This window comes from Stegostoma tigrinum, chromosome 26 (genome assembly GCF_030684315.1).
Source record: "Stegostoma tigrinum isolate sSteTig4 chromosome 26, sSteTig4.hap1, whole genome shotgun sequence".
NCBI lineage: Eukaryota > Metazoa > Chordata > Chondrichthyes > Orectolobiformes > Stegostomatidae > Stegostoma > Stegostoma tigrinum.
The window spans coordinates 40,536,008-40,555,846 of NC_081379.1; the positions used below are offsets into that span (position 1 = coordinate 40,536,008).

General features: G+C 44.3%; 1 protein-coding gene across 4 annotated transcripts; it reads right to left on the reverse strand.

Annotated features, from left to right (window-relative positions):
- Window positions 1-719: 719 nt before the first annotated feature.
- Window positions 720-18,461, reverse strand: LOC125464086 (5'-AMP-activated protein kinase subunit beta-1). Of its 4 annotated transcripts, none has more exons than XM_048556122.2 (8): window positions 18,353-18,461; window positions 15,766-15,981; window positions 15,063-15,229; window positions 13,421-13,514; window positions 12,810-12,924; window positions 6,310-6,443; window positions 3,795-3,863; window positions 720-2,848 (listed from the first exon to the last, which is right to left on the reverse strand). In XM_048556122.2, exons 2-8 carry the CDS (start codon window positions 15,937-15,939, stop codon window positions 2,771-2,773), a joined length of 831 nt encoding a protein of 276 aa, XP_048412079.2. In that variant the 5' UTR covers window positions 15,940-15,981; window positions 18,353-18,461; the 3' UTR covers window positions 720-2,770. The 4 variants fall into 4 exon arrangements, with proteins under 4 accessions (XP_048412079.2, XP_048412081.2, XP_059511106.1 ...); XM_048556124.2 differs by having other exon boundaries at window positions 15,766-15,977; window positions 18,353-18,429; XM_059655123.1 differs by lacking the exon at window positions 18,353-18,461 and adding an exon at window positions 18,079-18,322 and having other exon boundaries at window positions 15,772-15,981.
- Between the last annotated feature and the right edge of the window lie 1,378 nt (window positions 18,462-19,839).

Consider the following 19,839-nt stretch of genomic DNA (forward strand, 5'->3'; position numbering starts at 1 on the left):
AACACATCACGACAACAGATTACCTTCCCAATGGGCATTAGTGAAGCAGACTGGGCTTTTCCAACACTTGGCAGTGATTGCATGGTCACTGTCACTGAGCCTTATTTTTAATTCCAGATCCACTGAATGAATTTATATTCTACCACCTGCCATGGACAATTTGAATCCATGTTCCCAAAGAATGTCACTGGCACTCTACCACAATTAATCAGACTAGGATAAAGTCTCCTATCAGCTCCACAGCTTTCATCCCTCTCTAATTTCACAGTACATTTCCTCTATATATTCACCTCTACTTTACCCACAGAGTGATGTAATGGCATCTTTAATCATTTAGTTTAACCAAATTCTCTATCCTTGGTCACTTCAGGTCATCTCCCTGTCTAGCACTGGCACATTCTTTTTCATCAGTACTGCACCCCACCCCCCCCCGCCCATCCCAACCTCTTACATTATTTTCTGCTTGATCTTTCAAGAACACATTGCATCCTGTAATATTTATTATCCAATCCTGCCCTATTTTGAGGCAGATCTTCATTACTGCCAGCACTATATTCCCACATGGCTAGTTAACACAAAGTTCACCAGCCTTATTACCCACCTCCCGAATGTAAAATACATACAGAGGACACGATGGAGATGAGGGCCAGCACAATAGATTAATATACAACAGCAAAGCAACTTCTTATAATGTAACATTTGTCACAAACTATCTAGGCTCAGGTCTCAAATCGTGACATTTATTGATTGTCAAATGAACTTCAATGATACAAGCAAACCAAAGAATTCCATGGTAACAGACCACCTCCTGTAAGGTTCACTGTTACAAGAGTACAACAAACACAGGCTAATCTCAGTGATTTGTGACATTGTCCAACAGATAGAATGAATTTAATTTGGTTGACAGTTCAGGAATTTATGTGACAGACAGAGCCTGATTGGCATGAAAAGTGAAACTGCTAAAAGGCGAAGAGCATAACTGGCACAATTGTCCACTCCATTCAAACAAGAGAATCACGGCCCGAGAGTCCTTCCAAATCTCTCACCTGGTAAAAGTAACAACCTGGTTGACAAAATGTCATGTCCCTCCTCCAGCCCTGAACTTATTGTTGCACAGGCACTAATTAGTCAGAAATGTACGCTGGGTCAGATTCATACCTACAGACGCTAAGGGAGGATGGAGAATAAATGGGAGGATGCTAGTGAGCTTAACAGGTTCTATTTTGGGATGCTTTCCAATGACCCAACGGCTTAAACACCTAGTCCAATACAAATGCTGAAGCTGAGAGCAGTCAAGTCTTATTCTACATCTGTGTTGAGTTAGCTGATCCCAGCAAGGACAGGACTGGGAGGGGCAAACTTGAACGCTGAAGACTAATTGAGCTCGTTTCCTGATCACTTCTGAAACCTGCAAGGACGGAATGAGGATACAGTTTCCCAACTCTGTGTGTGCGTGTGTGCGCGCGTGTGCAGGAAGCATTTGTTTATAGTAAGGTTAGAAAGAAATGATAGTTATTAATTGATTAATTATCTAGATGTAAAAAATGGAGAAGAGCTGCAACTGGGTACGTGATAACTGGATTCTGAAGAAGAGTCACTGAAATTAAAATTACGACTCTGCTTCTCTCTCCACCAATATTTCCAGAGCTGCTAATTCACTTCAGGGCTTTGCTTTTATTTGCTAGAACTGCTGGACTAGTACAGGCAAATTCTCTGCACAAAGGGAAGTCCATATCTCTCAGTTTTTTAATTGAACATATTGGTTGGAAGGCAGTCCAAGTCTCCCAGTAACCAAGGAACTAGGGCACATGATCAGAATTCACTGTCACAACAGTTATTGAGACTTACATTTAATACGATCCCTTGAGCCAAGATAGTTATGGAATGAGGAGATGGAATTAAAGATGTAATTCCACTATGTATGAAAGACTTTATATTGCTCAAGAAACTCCGGTGCTACTTTCACTGACTGGGAGAATTACAGAAGCACTTTTATGAATATAATTGAATGACTGGAGAGTGCCTAGTGAAGTACAGTATGTCACTATACCAAAGGCTACACCCAAATCACTAAGTCCTCTGATCACCAGCCATTAGCAGGGACAGAATGGAGATTCCATAACCCCAGCAGGAAAATCCACTCATTGCCATGTACCATGAGTATGTACAGTGAGCACTGCGGAATATGGAGAGTGGACCCCTAAATGTACAGAAACACAAATTTCTAATCATTCTTCAGTACATTAAAATTCACACACTTTTGTTCCCTTCATTAACCTGAATGCTTCTTATTGCGTATCCCAATCTAACCAAGAGCTTGTTAGCAGGACTCACATCCACGAACTTTTACATGTTGAGGATGATGTGAAATTGATGTAGGATGGTAACTCCAGTGACTCCTTCATTCACAGAATCCCAGGTCTGTGATTCAAAAGACACAAAGCACTCTGACCCGAGGGTGCAGAAACTGAAATGGAAGTCAGAAATGCTGCAGTAAGAGATATGGATTCATGATTAGGGTCTAGCTTTTTAGAGTCGCTTCAGTCTGAGGAACCATCAGGAGAGATACTCTGTCTGGGTTCAGATTATAGATTTCCCTTTAACAAACAGGAAGCAGGAAGGAAAGCAAGTTATCGATTGCTGAAGGAGGTTCTGGAAATTACAATTCCATTCGGTCCTCACGAGCACATCTGGGACAAGAACTGGTGAGTGATTGCTGAAGGAAATGGAGCTTCCTGATTGGAAGACAGAGTAATAATGGTGTGACAGGTCATATGGGCTTGTAGAGCAGAGTTGTGACATACTTCTTCTTGTAGCGATGGGTGGCACTCAGCACCATAACACCATCCTGCAAACAATTACAAATACTTTAAGCACAGAAATCAAACTGGACAAAATCATGAGAGATTTGGGCACTATGATATTAGGTTACATCACCTTTCCCACTGGACGGTTTACCAGCTTGGATGAGAATTTTAAACTGTTTCCCTTCTTGGACAGATGTAAAGGGCTCAGTGTTAGGCTTCGTTCAGCGACTGCAACTCTAAAACAAATTCCGAGGTGTACATATGGGGTGCAGTCTCAGTGAGCATGAAACACGGGCAATGGGATGCAGAGGTGTTGTGGGAAAAGTGTAAGACATGCGCAAGGGGGAGGGGTGTGCAGAATTGGATGGGTGCACAAACTGAATGACAGGACACAGAATGAAAGAGGTGTGGTGAGAATGGGACTGAATGAAGAGGACAGTCTCCTACTCGTTTTCCATCAATCCTGTTAGAAGAATACACTTTGGGCCATTTAATAGAAAAGAAAGGGTGGACAGTGAGTGAGTTCCATATTGCAATCAGTGAAATTTAATTAGTTGAGCTTATTCCTCAGACTTCACTGGAATGTTGCAGTGAATAACAGGCAAATTTCAATAGACTAGAAAGATATAACTGGGGCATCACGCTTTAGATATTTTGTCCAACGAGTCTGATTTTTCATTTTGTGTGCATGATTGAATTGTAAAATAAATGGGAGTAAAACATGATTGTTTTTTATTTGGACCTGACTGAGATTTGTATTTGAGAATAGACACTCTGAAGTATTATGTTCACACTGGTGAGATCATAGCCAAACACCGCACATCCTAAACTGTGTTTACACCAACACTGTGGAGGGAGGGTAGCTTATAGAATGGAGGGAGGAATAGGAAATGAATGAAGGGGAACTGGGAATGGAGCTATGGGAGAAATGGGTGTTAAGTTAAAGTGATGAAGAGTTAAGAGACAAATAGATGGTGCAATACTGACCTTAATGGACAAAGCGTACAGATGGTTCAACATGACATGGTTTGGTTCTGGCAGCAATGCAGGGTCACACTGTAAAAGCAAAGGGAACAGGCTGAACACCAGGTCTCTACTACAACACTTTGACTTCTAATCCTAAACTCCCTGGAGATACTGGTGATGTATAGTAGCTAAACTACTGTTAGAAGGCACTTTGTCAAGCACAGAGAATGTGTCACTAATGCTATGTATAAAATATGCACTAGATTCGAGGCTGGTAACCTCTATAACCTGGGCTTGCTTGCTTGAGAGAGAGAGAGAGAAAAAAAATTCAATGCCATGCAAGGCTATATCTTTCAATTTCCGACAGCTTCATTCAGGAAACAGGAGAAGTTGGTTCACAACAGGCAAGGTTAGAGGGGTAACATCTTTCCAGGGCTGATTGGTCAAACCAAACAATTGCAATTGGAGCTCTGATCTGGCCATGTCTGATGGGCCAAATGGCTATAAAGCTTAATAAAGGGCCCTGGAGAGTTTGAAACTCCGTACTTGGGAACAGAGATTGTATTTAGTACATAGCAACTTGGTTAGAAATCATTCTGCGATAGACAGCCATAACGGACACACACAGTGCTCAGCACACACAAACAGGATCAGACTCACTCAGTGGTGTCATGATCATTGGTTAGAATCCTGAAATATTATGGACACCGAGTTGTAATTCCAAATGTATCTTTCAAATAAAACACTGATCCAGCCAAAAATGACTGTGAATGTAAATTATATAGCTGGTTGGAGATAGACAGACCCACAGAATTTCACACCAAAAGTTAAGGGAACTTTTAACAACAGTATTTCAAAGGGTGGAACAGGCAAGTTCTAAACAGACTGGACCGTGACCTTTTGTGACTACAAAGATACTGAGGATCTGATGGTCCATTCTCAACAGCAAGTCACTCCTTAAATTATGTCCCAAACTACAAATTAAATCAGGTGTTCTTCTTGTTTAAGAATACACAGAGACAGGGGTTAAAAGATCAGTTTCAGTTCTACTGGAGTGAGCTAGTGGGACTGAAACTCCTGTGCATGGACTAGTGGAACTGTGGTTCTCAGATGCACGCTAGCCTGAGCCTGAAGCTTACGGTCAAAGAGCCCCTGTGATGCAGGTCAAAGGTACACTGCCACTCTGAGTACTAGCAGCCAGTTAGCTAGCAAGCCAGGCAAAAGGAAGCAAGATCAACAAAGGGACTTCCTCTCACTCTGATAGTGAAATTCAGTCATGGTCAAAAGGGAATCAGAACAAAAGAATCACAACCAATCTCCAAAACTAAGAATCTTGAACCTAACTGTTCAAATAACAAGATAATGCAACCGGTAACCTCCACGACATTGATCTGTATGTATCAATATATTTAATTTTGTATCTTTGAATTCACTTCCAATTTCTAATCATATATGTGTGTTGCACCGCTACTGCTTCTTGCATTTGTTCCTAACAAACTCATTGTGTGTGTTAACTCAAAAAACCCTGGCTAAATTCACTCTTTTGAAAACACAAGTGTATTCAGGTCTGGGAGAAAGGCATTCACAATGGGTGGGAACCTTTTTAGAAGTAACCTTGATGTGACTAACAGAGGGGATGGGTGAATAGCGTAGAGGAGCCCATTTGTCCCTCCTCACCCGGCAGCTTAATGATTTGCAAATGTTTCTGGAATGGTCTGGAACTGTAACAAATTGGGGAATCTTGCCTAGAGTGGGCATGAATAGTCAGGTGAAAAACCGTCTGATGCAGTTTCTACATTCTGTATCCAGTACACACACACATCTCATTCCCTTGTGCATGTATAGATAATTCTTGACTTGAATACAGAACAATGTACAGGACTAGAGATACTCTACCAGAAAATGTGAAGAGTTTAATAATCCAATTGCCAGGATGTGGGCAGTTAAGATCACCCAAGATTCTAAGTCATTAATCCTAACCTGCTTTCCTGAGCAGACAATGAAGACACCTTCCCATATTAGTAATTACACCTCAAAATGATTCACTGGCTGTAAGGTACTTTGAGCTTAGGCTTCCACAGATCTGAAACTAATCCCCCATTCCTTCCCAACACCTCATGCCTGAGGACTATTGCTCAATCTTTCATCTTTCCCACTGAATTGAGGCCTGGGAGTTAAGATTTCAGGAGCAGCAAGTGAATTTATAACTCATTTTATCTCTGGACTTAAAACTGAAGCACCAGTTTGTAGCTTCTGGCTCATAGACAAAACATCAGACACATAGTCTTTGGCTTGTGCATTAACCACACATATACAAAGCACTAACAGCCCACTCACGGATCCTGTTTCTCGACATTAAAGTCTATTAATAAAGATATCTGATACAAAATCAAACCATCAGATTACGCTTATTAAAGCCAACAGTATTGAACTAAAACACAACAAAATAAATTTGCGATAAATGATCATCCCTGTCAGATGAAATCAAACATCAAAATCAACGCAGAAAAACAAAATGACAGTGGTGTGTACTCACTGAAATGCCCGTGTCCTTGTTCAGAATTACTTGAAGAAGATGTGGCGGCAGAATGGGTGGCGTTTTAATCCTCTCCTCAGGTTTGTACACATACGGATCCTGATGGTATGGGCCAGGGGGAGAGCTTGACAGATCTGAGGAAAATCATCTGACTTACTTTAACCAGCATTGAGACAGATGAGGAAAACAAAGAGAAAAGACAGACCGTACAGGGTCTTGGGGAGTCAAAATGCCCTGGAATAAAGAATAGCTCATAAAAAGGAGATCAGGCAGGCGAAAATGCAAAACAGTACGAGATAATTTTGGAGTCCGAGTAAGTGCATCTGCCAAACGCTGCAAATAAAGCTGACTGTCGGCACAAATTGATATAATTGGAATTACAGTGAACGCACTCAAAGTGGCAGTGGATTGGCAACTTAATTTTTCTGATGTAGAAGATATTTAGGAAAGTCTGAAGGAAAAAAGGTGATACTGGTATTTATTAAATGATAATTCCTCAACTGTAGCTGTGCTGTTAAATTAGGGAAAAAAGCAAATTTCCAGGTAACTTACAGAAAGAACACCACAGAGTAATGAAAATGGAGAACTTCAAACATCTGCAAATAGCTAGGATTGTAATTGTGTAAAGCACAAGATAGGTGGACGGGGAAAGAAACTAATTCTTGAAATGTATACAACAGAACTTTATTGATCAGTGTGTTGCCAGTTCAACTTGGAAGAAAAAGCAGAGTTGGGAAATGAGGTGGGGGAAGTGAGGCGGGACAAATGATGCACGTTTCAGGGAGGAAAGAATTTGCGAAACAGTATTCATAATATCAGGTTTCAAAGAGTTATGGAAAAGGGGCAGGGTACAACCAGTCACAAAAATACTAACAGAAGGAAGGTTAACTTCAGCAGGTTGGAAAGAGATCTGGGGCGGGTGGATTGAAATCAAAATTGGTGGAAAAAATTGTAGTTGCAAAGGATGCCTTCAAAACAAAAGAGGAAATGCTGGCTACAGAGTAGTAAATGTACTGCAGCAACTCACCAAGGCTCCTTTGACAGCATCTTCCAAATATACAGTCTCAAAGAAATAGAAAAACAAAGGCAGCAAATAGTGCTCCAGATCATAGAATATCCTGACTCGGAACTATGGCTCTTTTACGGCCACTATAGTTCTGGAACTCCCTACTTAACAGCACCTTGGGTCTACCCACAGCTGTAGTTCAAGAAAGCAGCTCAACATTACCTTCAATAGCAATTAGAGACAAGTAACAAATGGTGACCTCGTCAATGAGACTCTCATCCCAGAAATGAATGAACAGTTGTTGGTGGTGGTGAAGATCAGGAGGTAAGGGCATTGAAACTTATAGCTCTCTGGATGATTAAAGATACAGGAAGTCAAACATGAAACAGAAAAAGTCAGCTGATGACATTTGTAAAGTTTAGCATGCAATAGAAAACCAAGCTGAAAATAGAAAGGACAGAGTATCCAAAAGGGAACAAGAAGGGCAAAGATTGAACATGAGAACAGATAGGCAAGTAACATAAAAGGGAATTCAGAAGTATTCTGTGACCAGATAGATAGTAAAATGATAGTTAAAGGAAGGATGGGATTGATTCAGGACCAAAGGTTTTCTTGCTGAGTCAGGGGCATGGCTGAAGTCAAATCTGTAACTTGCTGCTGTCTTCATTAGAACAGATGATGCTGTCAATGTAACAGGAAAGGAGGTGGTAATCAATGCTGGATAGGATATAAGTAGATTTTCTAAGAAGTTTGGCACTTAAAGATATTGTTAGACCGTGACAGTCTACAGTGGATACATTCTGGGTTCGTAAGGAAATGCAGTCTGGCCACAATCTTCCAATTCTCCTCAGATATTGAGCCAATCCAAGAGGACTGTGGGACTGCAACTGCCTTTAAAAAAAAAGGAGGGATAAGCCCAGCAGCTGTAGGCTCAACCATCTGTGACGGGTAAATTTTCAGAGACCATCATCATAAACAAAATTCATTGCGCTGGAAATGCAATGGGTCAATATATGAAAGCTGGCATTAAGGTAAAAGCATACAACAGTGAATGGGGGCGATCATAAACTTTCAGAAATCTATTGCAAAGATGAGTCTTGTTTGACTCAAAACATTAACTTTTGTTTTATCCCCACAGATGCTACCAGACCTTTTCCAGCACTTTTGGTTTTTAATGAATGCTAGCACTGATTTATTAGAAGTAACTCTTGTTTCACTAATTAGATTGGGAGATTTTGGTGAAGTAACAGAGCCAGAGGATAATGCAATTGATATACGTACAGACTTTCAAAAGAGTGTTTGACAAAGTACAAACAGGCCTGTTAGCGTAATTGAAGTTAATAGAGTGGGGTGGTGAAAGGTGTTTTACAGATTGGAATGGGGCTAACCCAGGGCTTGCTATTAGGCCACTATTCTTTATGACTTGTGCTTTTGGACAATAATTTCAAATTTGTAGATGAATACTCCGCCAAGAATAGTTAACAACATGGACGGTAGGAACAGAATTTCAGGAAGACATAAACAGGTTTGTGAATTGGGCAGAGGTGTTGTGATGAAATGTAAGTGGAGAGAACATAGGAACAGGAGTGTGCCATTCAGACCTTTGAACCTGCCCTGCCATTTTAGATTATATTTGATCATTGTCTCAATGCTAATTTCTGGCACTGTGTAACCCTTGATGTCGCTAGTATCTGAAGTATACTCAATGATTAAGCTTTCAGAGTCCTCCAGGAAAGAAAATTCCAAAGATTCAATACTTACCAAATGTAGATATTCCTCCTCATCTGATGGGGTCCTTCACTGTAAAACTGTCCCCTCTGGTTCTAAACCTCCTATGGGGGAACATCTCAAAGATCAGGCCCAGTTCCTAGACCCCTCACAGGACATGCCCACTGTCCCAGGAATTATTCTAGTAAACCTGCGCTATCATCTCTCTTTTCTCTTTCGTGGGTTAAGGGACTGAAATGACGCACAACATACTAGGTCCAGTCTCACCAAGGTTCAGTACAATTGAAGTAAGACAGTTTTACTGCTGTACATAAATCCACTTGTGCTAAAGGGCAACAAACTAATTGCTCGCTGTACCTGCATGGTGGCTTTTTGTGATTTATAAATGAGGTCATCCAAGTCCCTTTGGATAGTGACATTTCCCAATCTCTCATCTTTTAAGAAATAATCTGTTTCTCCATTTATCCTACCTTAACCACATTTGCCCACACTATTGCCAAGCCTCCACTTGGTTTCCCCAATGTAGAGGAACGGGTAGCGGATGCAGTACATCACATTGGCAGATGTGCAGGTGAACATCTGCTTGATGTGGAAAGTCTTCTTGGGGCCTGGGATGGGGGTGAGAGAGGAGTTATGGGAGCAGGTGTAGCACCTTGGGGCCTGGGATGGCTTGGGGAACGCTTTGCAGAAAACCTTCGCAATAAGCAACTGCACCTCCCAGTCGCCAACCATTTCAACTCCCCCTCCCATTCCTTAGATGACATGTCCATCCTGGGCCTCCTGAAGTGCCATAATGATGCCAGTCGAAGGTTGCAGGAACAGCAACTCATATTCCGCTTGGGAACCCTGCAGCCCAATGGTATCAATGTAGATTTCACAAGCTTCAAAATCTCCCCTCCCCCCACTGCATCCCAAAACCAGCCCAGCTCGTCTCCGCCTCCCTAAACTGTTCTTCCTCCCACCTATCCCCTCCTCTCTCAAGCCGCACCCCATTTCCCACCTACTAGCCTCATCCCGCCCCCTTGACCTGTCCGTCCTCCCCAGACTGACCTATCTCCTCCTACCTCCCCACCTACACTCACCTCTACTGGCTCCATCCCCACCTCTTTAACTTATTTGTCTCCTCTCCACCTACCTTCTCCTCTATCCATCTTCAATCTGCCTCACCCTCTCTCCCTATTTATTTCAGAACCCTCTCCCCTTCCCCCTTTTCTGATGAAGGGTCTAGGCCAAAAGCGTCAGCTTTCGTGCTCTAAGATGCTGCTTGGCTTGCTGTGTTCATTCAGCTCCATACTTTGTTATCTCAGATTCTCCAGCATCTGCAGTTCCCATTATCTCAGCTCCAAGACATCTCTGCAGGAGTTCCTCAGGATAGCGTCCTAGACTCAAATGTCTTCAATTGCTTCATCAATGACCTTCCCTCCATCATAAGGTCAGACGTGGGGATGTTCACTAATGATTGCACAATGTTTAGCAGCATTCATGAGTCCTCAGATAAGAAAGCAAGGCTAGCAAGATCTGGACAATATCCAGGCTTTGGATGACAAATAGCAAGTGACGTCTGTGTCACACAAATAGCAGGCACTGACCATTTCTGAAAAGAGACAATTACCCACTATCAACTGACCGAAAGCTCAGTTGGACTCACCACTTAAACACAGTGGCTCCAGCGGCAGGTTACAGGCTAGGAATATGTGGCGAGTAACTCACCTCCTGACCCTGCAAAGCCTGTCCATCATCTCCACGGTACAAACAAGGAGTGTGATGGAATATTGTCCACTTATCTAGATGGGTGCAGCTCCAATAACACTCATGAAGCTTGACACCATCCAGGACAAAACAGCTGGCACCAATTGGCACTATCCATTCACGCATCCACTCCTCCGCCACCGACGCAAAGTAGCAGCAGTGTGTAGTGTTAGCAAGATGCACTGTACAAATTCACCACTGATGAAGAGAAAGCACCATCAAAACCCACAACCACTACCGACTAGAAGGACAAAGGCAGCAGATACATGGCAACATCGCCACCTGCAAATTCCCCTCCACGTCACTCACCATCCTGGCTTGGACATACTTCGCCACTCCTTCACTGTCATGGGTCAAAATCCTGAAATTCCTTCCCTAATGGGATTGAGAGTTATATACAGCACATGGACCGCAGCAGTTCGACAAGGTAGCTCACCACTGACTTCTAAAGGGCAATTAGGAACGGGTAGTAAACGCTTGCCAACCAGCAACCCCCATATCCCATCAGAACATTAAAAAAAAAATCCATCCTGTAGTTCAGTGACCAGAACTGCGCACAGTATTTCAGCAACGGTCGAGAAGTTCTGCACAGCTCCAACATAACCTTCCAGCTCAAATAATCTATGCCATGACTGATCAAGGCAAGTGCCCTCTCTTAACCACTCTATTAACCTATCCAGCCACTTTTAGAGGTCTGCGGTAAAGCACCCCCTGCTCCCTGATCTCGAACATTTATAGGGATTTCTTGCATCTTCCTGTGAAGTAGGTACAATAAACTGATTTAGTTTCTCTGCCATTTCCCTGCTGAAATGGATCCACATTTTTTTCTTGCAACTCTTCCTTTTCACATTCCTATAGAAGGTTTCACAGTCTGTTTTTATTTTTCTTGCTAACTTACATTCATACATCTGTTCTCCCTATCAGTTTCTTCAAATTCTGAATAATTAACAAGACCAAAATGCTCCTCATCCTCAGGTTTACTGCTTTCTTTGGCAACTTTATAGGTCTTCTCCTTTGATTTGATACAACCTTCAACTTCCTTTCCTTTTAGATTTTTGTGCTTTAAAGGAATGCATTTATTTATTTATATAATAAGTCCATCAGTATGTATTTACACACTAATAAATCACGTAATAGTTTGAATTAGTAGACATTGCCTGTCAACGATCGCACCTATTTCCCAGTATTCTCCCAGTCCATCACAGCCACTTTGCCCCTCATAGGTTCTTTGTTTCATTTGTTTAGATTAAGATCCTAATTTTGGATTGAAAGTGTGAAGTTAATTGTTTGACAGGAAGATTGAGGAGAGGCAATATGAAGAAAATGGTACAATTTTAAAATGCGTACATGAAGAGACCTGGAGGTGTATATACACAAAACCTTTGCCTGATGCACAAGTTAAGAAAGCTGTTAAAAACAGCATATGGGTTCCTTGGCTTCAGTAACAGAAGCATTGAGTACAAAAGCAAGTAAATCATATTAAATCTTAGTAAAGCACTGATTAGGTCTCAAATACCCAGGTTGTGTGTTCAATTCTGGGCACCGCACTTTATGAAGATGTTCAGACCTTGACAGGACACAGAAGAGAATTATTGGAAAGACGGGAGACTTCAGTTAATTGGAGAGATTGGAGATACTGGAGTTATTCCCAGTAGGAAAGAAGGTTAAGAGGAGATTGGATAGGGCTGTTCAAATCATGCATGGCTCTGGTACAATAAATAAGGAGAAACTATTTTGAGTGGCAGAAGGATTGGCAACAGAGGGATACAAATTTAACCAAAAGAACCGGCAGCAACTTGAAATTATTTTATACAGTCGAACGCAATGCCGGAGAGGGTGACTGAAGCTGGTTCAATGGCATCCTTCAAAAGAGAACTGGCTAAGTTGATGGGAACAGACGTACATGGCCTTGGGGGAAGGAAAAACAGGGAAGAGGGATTAATTGGATGTCCCTTCCAAACAGGTGACACCAACACAGTGACAAAATCTCATTCTCTCCATTCTACTTGGGACCCACCTGACACATCTGAACTTTTCTGTGAATCCACCATCAGCGCATCAAACACTTCAAAATCAGTTCGGGCCACCCGGATAACGTTATTGATAGTACCAAGCTGGCTTGTGGTGGTGGGCTGCAGACAAGACATAACAGGCAACACTCAGGAATCACAACCACAGGCAATGTTGGAGGCCCAAGCAACCCAGATGTTTGACACCATCACTGCCACATGTTAAAAAAAAACACACTATAGCCCAGCCCCAAGGTCACCAACATTCACTGGCGACCTACCCAGTCCAGAACATTATGCATGCAGGCTATTTTCCAAGGCTATCTTCTCTCCACAAAGATGCTAACTGCAAAGGTAGTGAGTTCCTCCTTCTGGAAGTAGTTCTGTGGGCTATCTGTAAGGACACAGGTCAAAAAGACTTGACATTGCACTGGTTTTCTGTTCATCTGGTCCAGCCTTCTATGTCACTAGATAGTCTTAGTATTCTTGCCGTAATCTTTTCAAGACAAAATCAGGCCACTTCTCCATGTGCTAAACTCAGCCCCTATTGTGCGATTGAATAAGACAGTACCACCTCCAATTCTATCAGACCATCTCAAATTGCCCACAGTCAGCATACCTCTGATGTATCATGGGTCCACTGGCCATCCACATAGAACTTATACTGATGCTCACCCTCTGGTAGGTCCAGAATCGCCACAAAGTTATTGTGACTATGGGGAAGAAAAAAAACAAAAAGATAGTAAACATGAAATTAAAATATCTCTTTGTTCAGCACCAGTATGCAGTGAAGTAGGCAGAAGACAGTATAGGAAACACAGTGGCTGTTTAGAAGTCTGTACGATTAACCAAGTGTAGTTTGATAGCATTGTTGACAAGACCTTACCTTACTTTCATTAGTAAAATGATGGGGTGGTATTTTGTAGACGCCTGGGCAATTTTCCACATTGTTGCATAGATACCAGTTGTAGCTGCACTGGAAAAGCTTGGCCTGGGCACAGTTAGTTCCTTCACAATACAGGCAGGATGTTGCTGTATCCAGTGCACTTAGCTATTTCTTAAAATCATAAAGATCTGCAATAATGGGAGCCCCAGAAGGAGGTTTAGCTGGATCATCTATTTGGCTCTGCTGGATGAAAGATTCAGCCTAATTTTGTTTATTCATTGGAGAGCTAGGCTACCCCATCAGCAAGTCATACAGTATAGAAACTGATGCTTCAGTCCAACTTGTCCACGTCAACCAAGTTGCCTAAACTAAACTAGCCCCACTCAGCTACGTTCGGTCCTATCCCTCAGACCATTCCTATTCATGTACTTATCCAGATATCTTTCAAATGTTGTTAACTATATCTGCATCCACCACTTTCTCTGGCAGTTCATTCCACACGCACGAACCTCTCACTGCGTAAAAACCATTGCCCCTCATGTCCTCTTAAAACCTTTCTCCTCATGCCTTAAAAATATGCCCCCTAGTTTTGAACTCCCGCACCCTGGGGAAATGACCCTGGTCATTCACCTTATCTGAGATGTTTGTGGAACATCCTGACAGTTGGTCATTTGTCCACTGACATTCCTGACTGAATGTGGCATGGCTGCAGAGTTTGATCACATCCACTGGGCAGGAGGTTTGTTATAGATTGAGCTAACCAACCTGCTTTTACTGTTTAGCACGTGAGTTATCCCAGGTTCACCATGCTGGCACATCACTTTTAGGTATGCCTGGTGCTTGCTTTCAGCATGCTCCCCTATAGTCCTCAGATGGCCACAACTTGGGTTACCCTGGTTTGAAGCTAACAGATAAGAATGAGGGATGACCTAGGCTGTTTTGTCAACTACAATTCTGCAGCTGCTGATGCTCCATAACACCTGTGGATGTCCAAATATGAGCTTCCAGATCTGTTATTAATCCATCCTGTTAATTATCATAGTGACAGTGCCACACAACATAGTGAAAGGTACCTTCAGTGAGAAGGCATTTTCACAAGATTATGCAGTGACCATTTCTGCCCCTGGCAGGGGAGTGGGGGAGGAAAGGCCTACTATAACTTGTCTTCTCTACGTGCACTAACCTTACCTAAGCGTGTGCCCATTTTCAGCAGCATTCTTAAGATCCCCATTACAATCCTGAACCTGAGACCCTAGGCACCAAGTGTACATAACCAGCACTAAGCCAAAACTATCAGCTGTAGTCACTGCAGGTGGCAGCTCAAACTTGTGTCAAGCTGGTAATCAGGAATCGAGAAAATTATAAAAGCACCTACCTTCTGGTAAGTGGGATTTTGTTGGTCCAGCCATTAAAGGATCCAGAGATAAAGACTTCTTTCCCACCTCCTTTCCACCGAAAGACTGTTGGGCGAGCCTGTTTGGAAATTTTGTCAGAAACTTCTAAGTCATGCTGCCAGGCCAAGTACTCCTTCTCCAACGGGGCCTTGAAAACGGAAGACAACAGTGAAAAGTAATCCAGTCACTGAATCCTTTAAACATTACTATCTCCAATCAGTTTTGCTTAGACTGTTGAGCTAAGATTAGAAAAAAAAATTATTGTTAAAAGAAAAACTTGCCGTCATTCATCACACCCTTTCAGGTAAATGTATAGAAAAATCTAACTCACAGATCAATCACAAACTTTCATTAAAGAAAGGACAAGAATTAAAGTCCCCTAAAGTGACAACGCAGAGTAGCAGTCATAATGCAAGTCAGATTTAGCATCCAGCTATAAGTGAGGCATAAATCAGACAAGGATTCTGTTGTTACCAACCAATACTCTCTGTCTCTCTTACAAGACCCTACAGATAATGTCCACACCCCTCCATAAGATTGAGTTTACCCTGCCAACACTCACTATCTGGACTTATAAACGAATGGTGACTTCTAGGTCAGATTAAACACAGCAGGTTGAAGCCATACTGGCTTAAACAGCAGCGCCAGAAATGGAAAAAACACCACAATCCTGTGTAGAGATACCATTACTTTGATATCCTCGGCATGAAAGATGTCAGCATCCTCTGGGCTATCCATCAGAATCTTCGGCCGGTCATGCTCTTTGGTATGAATAGAGCTGCCAGTACTGTCCCTCCGAGGGGCTTTGTGAACGCCTTGGCGGTCCATCGCCGCACGCTCACTGCTTGTGTTACCCATCTTTCTTTCTTTGTTTCTTTCTTCAGTGTATCAAGTTTCTAACTGAAGCAAACAGAAAAAAAAGATCAGTTTGTGAAAATCCAGACATATGGCTTATATTAGTCACTGAACATAATTCTTGGGGGCTATCTGGACGGAGTTTACACATTCACCCCACACCAGCATGGCTTCCCCCCGGGTGCTGCAGTTTCCACCCATGGTACCAAGAAGGATGTTGTCAGGATTGCAGGGTTTGAGCTATAGGAGGAGGCTGAATAGGCTGTGGCTATTTTCCCTGGAGCATTGCAGGTTGAAGGGTTACCTTACAGAGGTTTATAAAATCACAACAGGCATGGTTAGGGTGAATAGTCAAGGTCTTTTCCCCAGAGTAGGGGAGTCTGAAAATAGAGTGCATAGGTTTAAGGTTAAAAGGGAAAGATATAAAAGGGGCCTAATGGCAGCTTTCTTATACAGAGGATGGTGCATGTATGGAATCAGCTGCCAGAGGAAGAGGTGGAGGCTGGTACAATTACAACAATTAAAAGGCACATGGATGGGTATCTGAATAGGAAGGGTTTACAGGGATATGACACAAATGCTGGCAAATGGGACTAGATTAACTTAGGATGTCTGGGTTGGCACAGGGAGTTGAACCGAAGGGTCTGTTTCTGTGCTGTACATCTCTATGACTCTATGTGCAGCTTTGGTAGGTTGGCCAAGTAAAATTGTCCATCGTGTCCTAGGATATGGAAGCTTGGTGCATCAGCCATGGGAAATGCAGGGTTACAGGGAAAGGGTACACCCCATCCTTGGGTCCAGGTGGAATGCTCTTCACAGGGTCAGTGTGGACCTGAAGGTTCCAATAGCCGGCTTCCACACCATAGAGAATCTACTATTCTATAATGTTGGAAATGGAAAGAAAGTGAGGACGGGGTGGCGGGGGGGGGGGGGGGGGGAGAAAATGGCAACTAGATGGTGGTTGGATGGGGGCCAGGGTGATATATGCAGTTGGGTGGAGGTGGGGAAGTAGGAAATTGGGACGTTTGGGTGGAGAACGGGACATTGTGGGGAGGGGGATGTTTGGGCAGGGAACGGAACATTGGGGGGAGGGGGATGTTTGGGTGGGGAACGGGACATTGGGGGGGAGGGGGATGTTTGGGTGGGGAGGGGGACATTGGGTGGGGAACAAGACATTGGGGGGGAGGGGGATGTTTGGGTGGGGAACGGGACATTGGGGGGGGGGGAGGGGGATGTTTGGGTGGGGAATGGAAATATTTGGGCGGGGAACAGGACATTGTGGGGAGGGGTATGTTTGGGTGGGGAACGGAACATTGGGGGGGAGGGGGGATGTTTGGGTGGGGAACGGAAATGTTTGGGTGGGGAACGGGACATTGGGGGGGAGGGGGATGTTTGGGTGGGGAACGGGACATTGGGGGGGAGGGGGATGTTTGGGTGGGGAACGGGACATTGGGGGGGAGGGGGATGTTTGGGTGGGGAACGGGACATTGGGGGGGAGGGGCATGTTTGGGTGGGGAACGGGACATTGGGGGGGAGGGGGATGTTTGGGTGGGGAACGGGACATTGGGGGGGAGGGGGATGTTTGGGTGGGGAACGGGACATTGGGGGGGAGGGGGATGTTTGGGTGGGGAACGGGACATTGGGGGGGAGGGGGATGTTTGGGTGGGGAACGGGACATTGGGGGGGAGGGGGATGTTTGGGTGGGGAACGGGACATTGGGGGGGAGGGGGATGTTTGGGTGGGGAACGGGACATTGGGGGGGAGGGGGATGTTTGGGTGGGGAACGGGACATTGGGGGGGGAGGGGGATGTTTGGGTGGGGAACGGGACATTGGGGGGGGGAGGGGGATGTTTGGGTGGGGAACGGGACATGGGGGGGGAGGGGGATGTTTGGGGGGGGGGAGGGGACATTGGGGGGGAGGTTGGATGTTTGGGTGGGGAACGGGACATTGGGGGGGGGGAGGGGGATGTTTGGGTGGGGAACGGGACATTGGGGGGGGGAGGGGGATGTTTGGGTGGGGAACGGGACATTGGGGGGGAGGGGGATGTTTGGGTGGGGAACGGGACATTGGGGGGAGGGGGGCAGTATGTCAGAAATCTCAGTATTTGTAGCTCATTTCCTGTGGATGAAGTTGTGTCCAACCTCGGCCGAGAGGTTGAACACTGTCTCGATGAGTGGCCCTCATCACCGGAGAAGGAGGCCCCAGAAGCCGGGGGCAGGAACACAGAGGGACGGGACGCTGTAGAACTCTCTCCCCAAGGCCCTTCCTGGAGGCAGCGGGCTCGGGCTCCGCGACAAACCAAGCCCGCCCCGGGGGCTGAGGGAGGGGGAAGGCCCGGCCTCGCATCTCCCTCACTCCCGGGAGACACGGCACGGTAGACCGCCACCCCAACCCCCGCCGCCGGAGATCACTCACCAGCTACAGCCCGGAAACTCCCCGCCGCCCGGACCGTCTTGACTGAGGCACCGCTTCATCAGTCCACCAATCAGGAGCAGCCGAAAGGTCCCAACATAAATAAGCTCCCCGGAGCAACGAGACTTCACGCTCTCGGGCCGGGCTGGGTGTTTAGTTCTGAGATGATACTCAAACTGGGGGTGTATTAATCTAATATTACACAGAATGACTGATTATTAACCGAATGATAATGATGCTGCGAGTGTATTCCGCTAATGTAATCGGACTGTGGGTTTACCACCATAATGATAATCAAACTTTGGGTTTATTACTCAAATATGATCAGACTGGCTGTGGGGAGATGGTCTGTTACTGTAAAAATAATCAACCCGAAGGTTCAATACGGTGGTAACAAAGTGTGGAGCTGGATGAACATAGCAAGCCAAGCACCTGTGTTCATCCAGCTCCACACTTTGTTATCGCGGGTTAGCCAGCATCTGCAGTTCCCATTATCTCTGGGTTCAATACAGTGGGTCTGTTACTGAGGGCATATTCAGCCACATGGTCTGTTACTCCCAATAATATTGAGCCTGGTAGTTTGTGGGGTGAGGTTCTGTCACTTTTATAATAAACAAACCATGGTGGTATCCTTTCCTTCATTATTCACAGTATTTGGGCGTCACAGGCAGAGCCATCATTTTTTTGCCCATCTCCAGTTGCCTTTGATCAGATGGTGTGTGACAACCTTCCTGTAGTCTATCTGGCAAAGGTGCATCCACAATGTCTTTACATGGAGCATTTTTTAGATTTTTGAATGTTCCCACAGATCTGCTGTACTTGTACTTCTTGATAACAAGGTTTGTGGGTTTAGAAGGCTCTGTTGAAGAAGCTTTGGCAACTTACTCCACTGTATTGTGTAAATAAAGTCATAGAATTCTTACAGTGTGGAAGTAGGCCATTCAGCCCATCCATTCCACACCAACTCTACAAAGAGCATCCCACCCAGAACCAGCTCCCCACCTATCCTTGTAACCCTCTATTTCCCATAGCTAATCCATCTAGACGCTACAGGCAATTTAGCATGATCAATCCATCTAAATTGCACACTTGGTCTGTGGGAGGAAACTGGAGCACTCGGAGGAAACCCACGCAGACACAGAGAGAATGTGCAAACTTCACTCAGTCATCAAAGGCCGGAATCAAACCCAGGTCCCTAGAGCTGAGGCAGTAGTACTAAGCACTGAGCCACTGTGCCAACCTTGGAAAACTCTGCTACCAATGTGTGCCAGTGGTAGATAGTCAGGGTTCTCAAAATGAACTGTAAAACATGATCTTTAATACAAAAATAGGTTTTTCCAGAAATATGCCTGCAACACACACATGTAATTCGCTGACATCTCTGTTTATTCCAAACCCGTATTTTTCTTCTTGACAGTCATGGACTTGTATTTTCAATCTCACTTTCATAATTGTTTCTATTTACACTCAAGTCAGAGCCTTAAGTGATG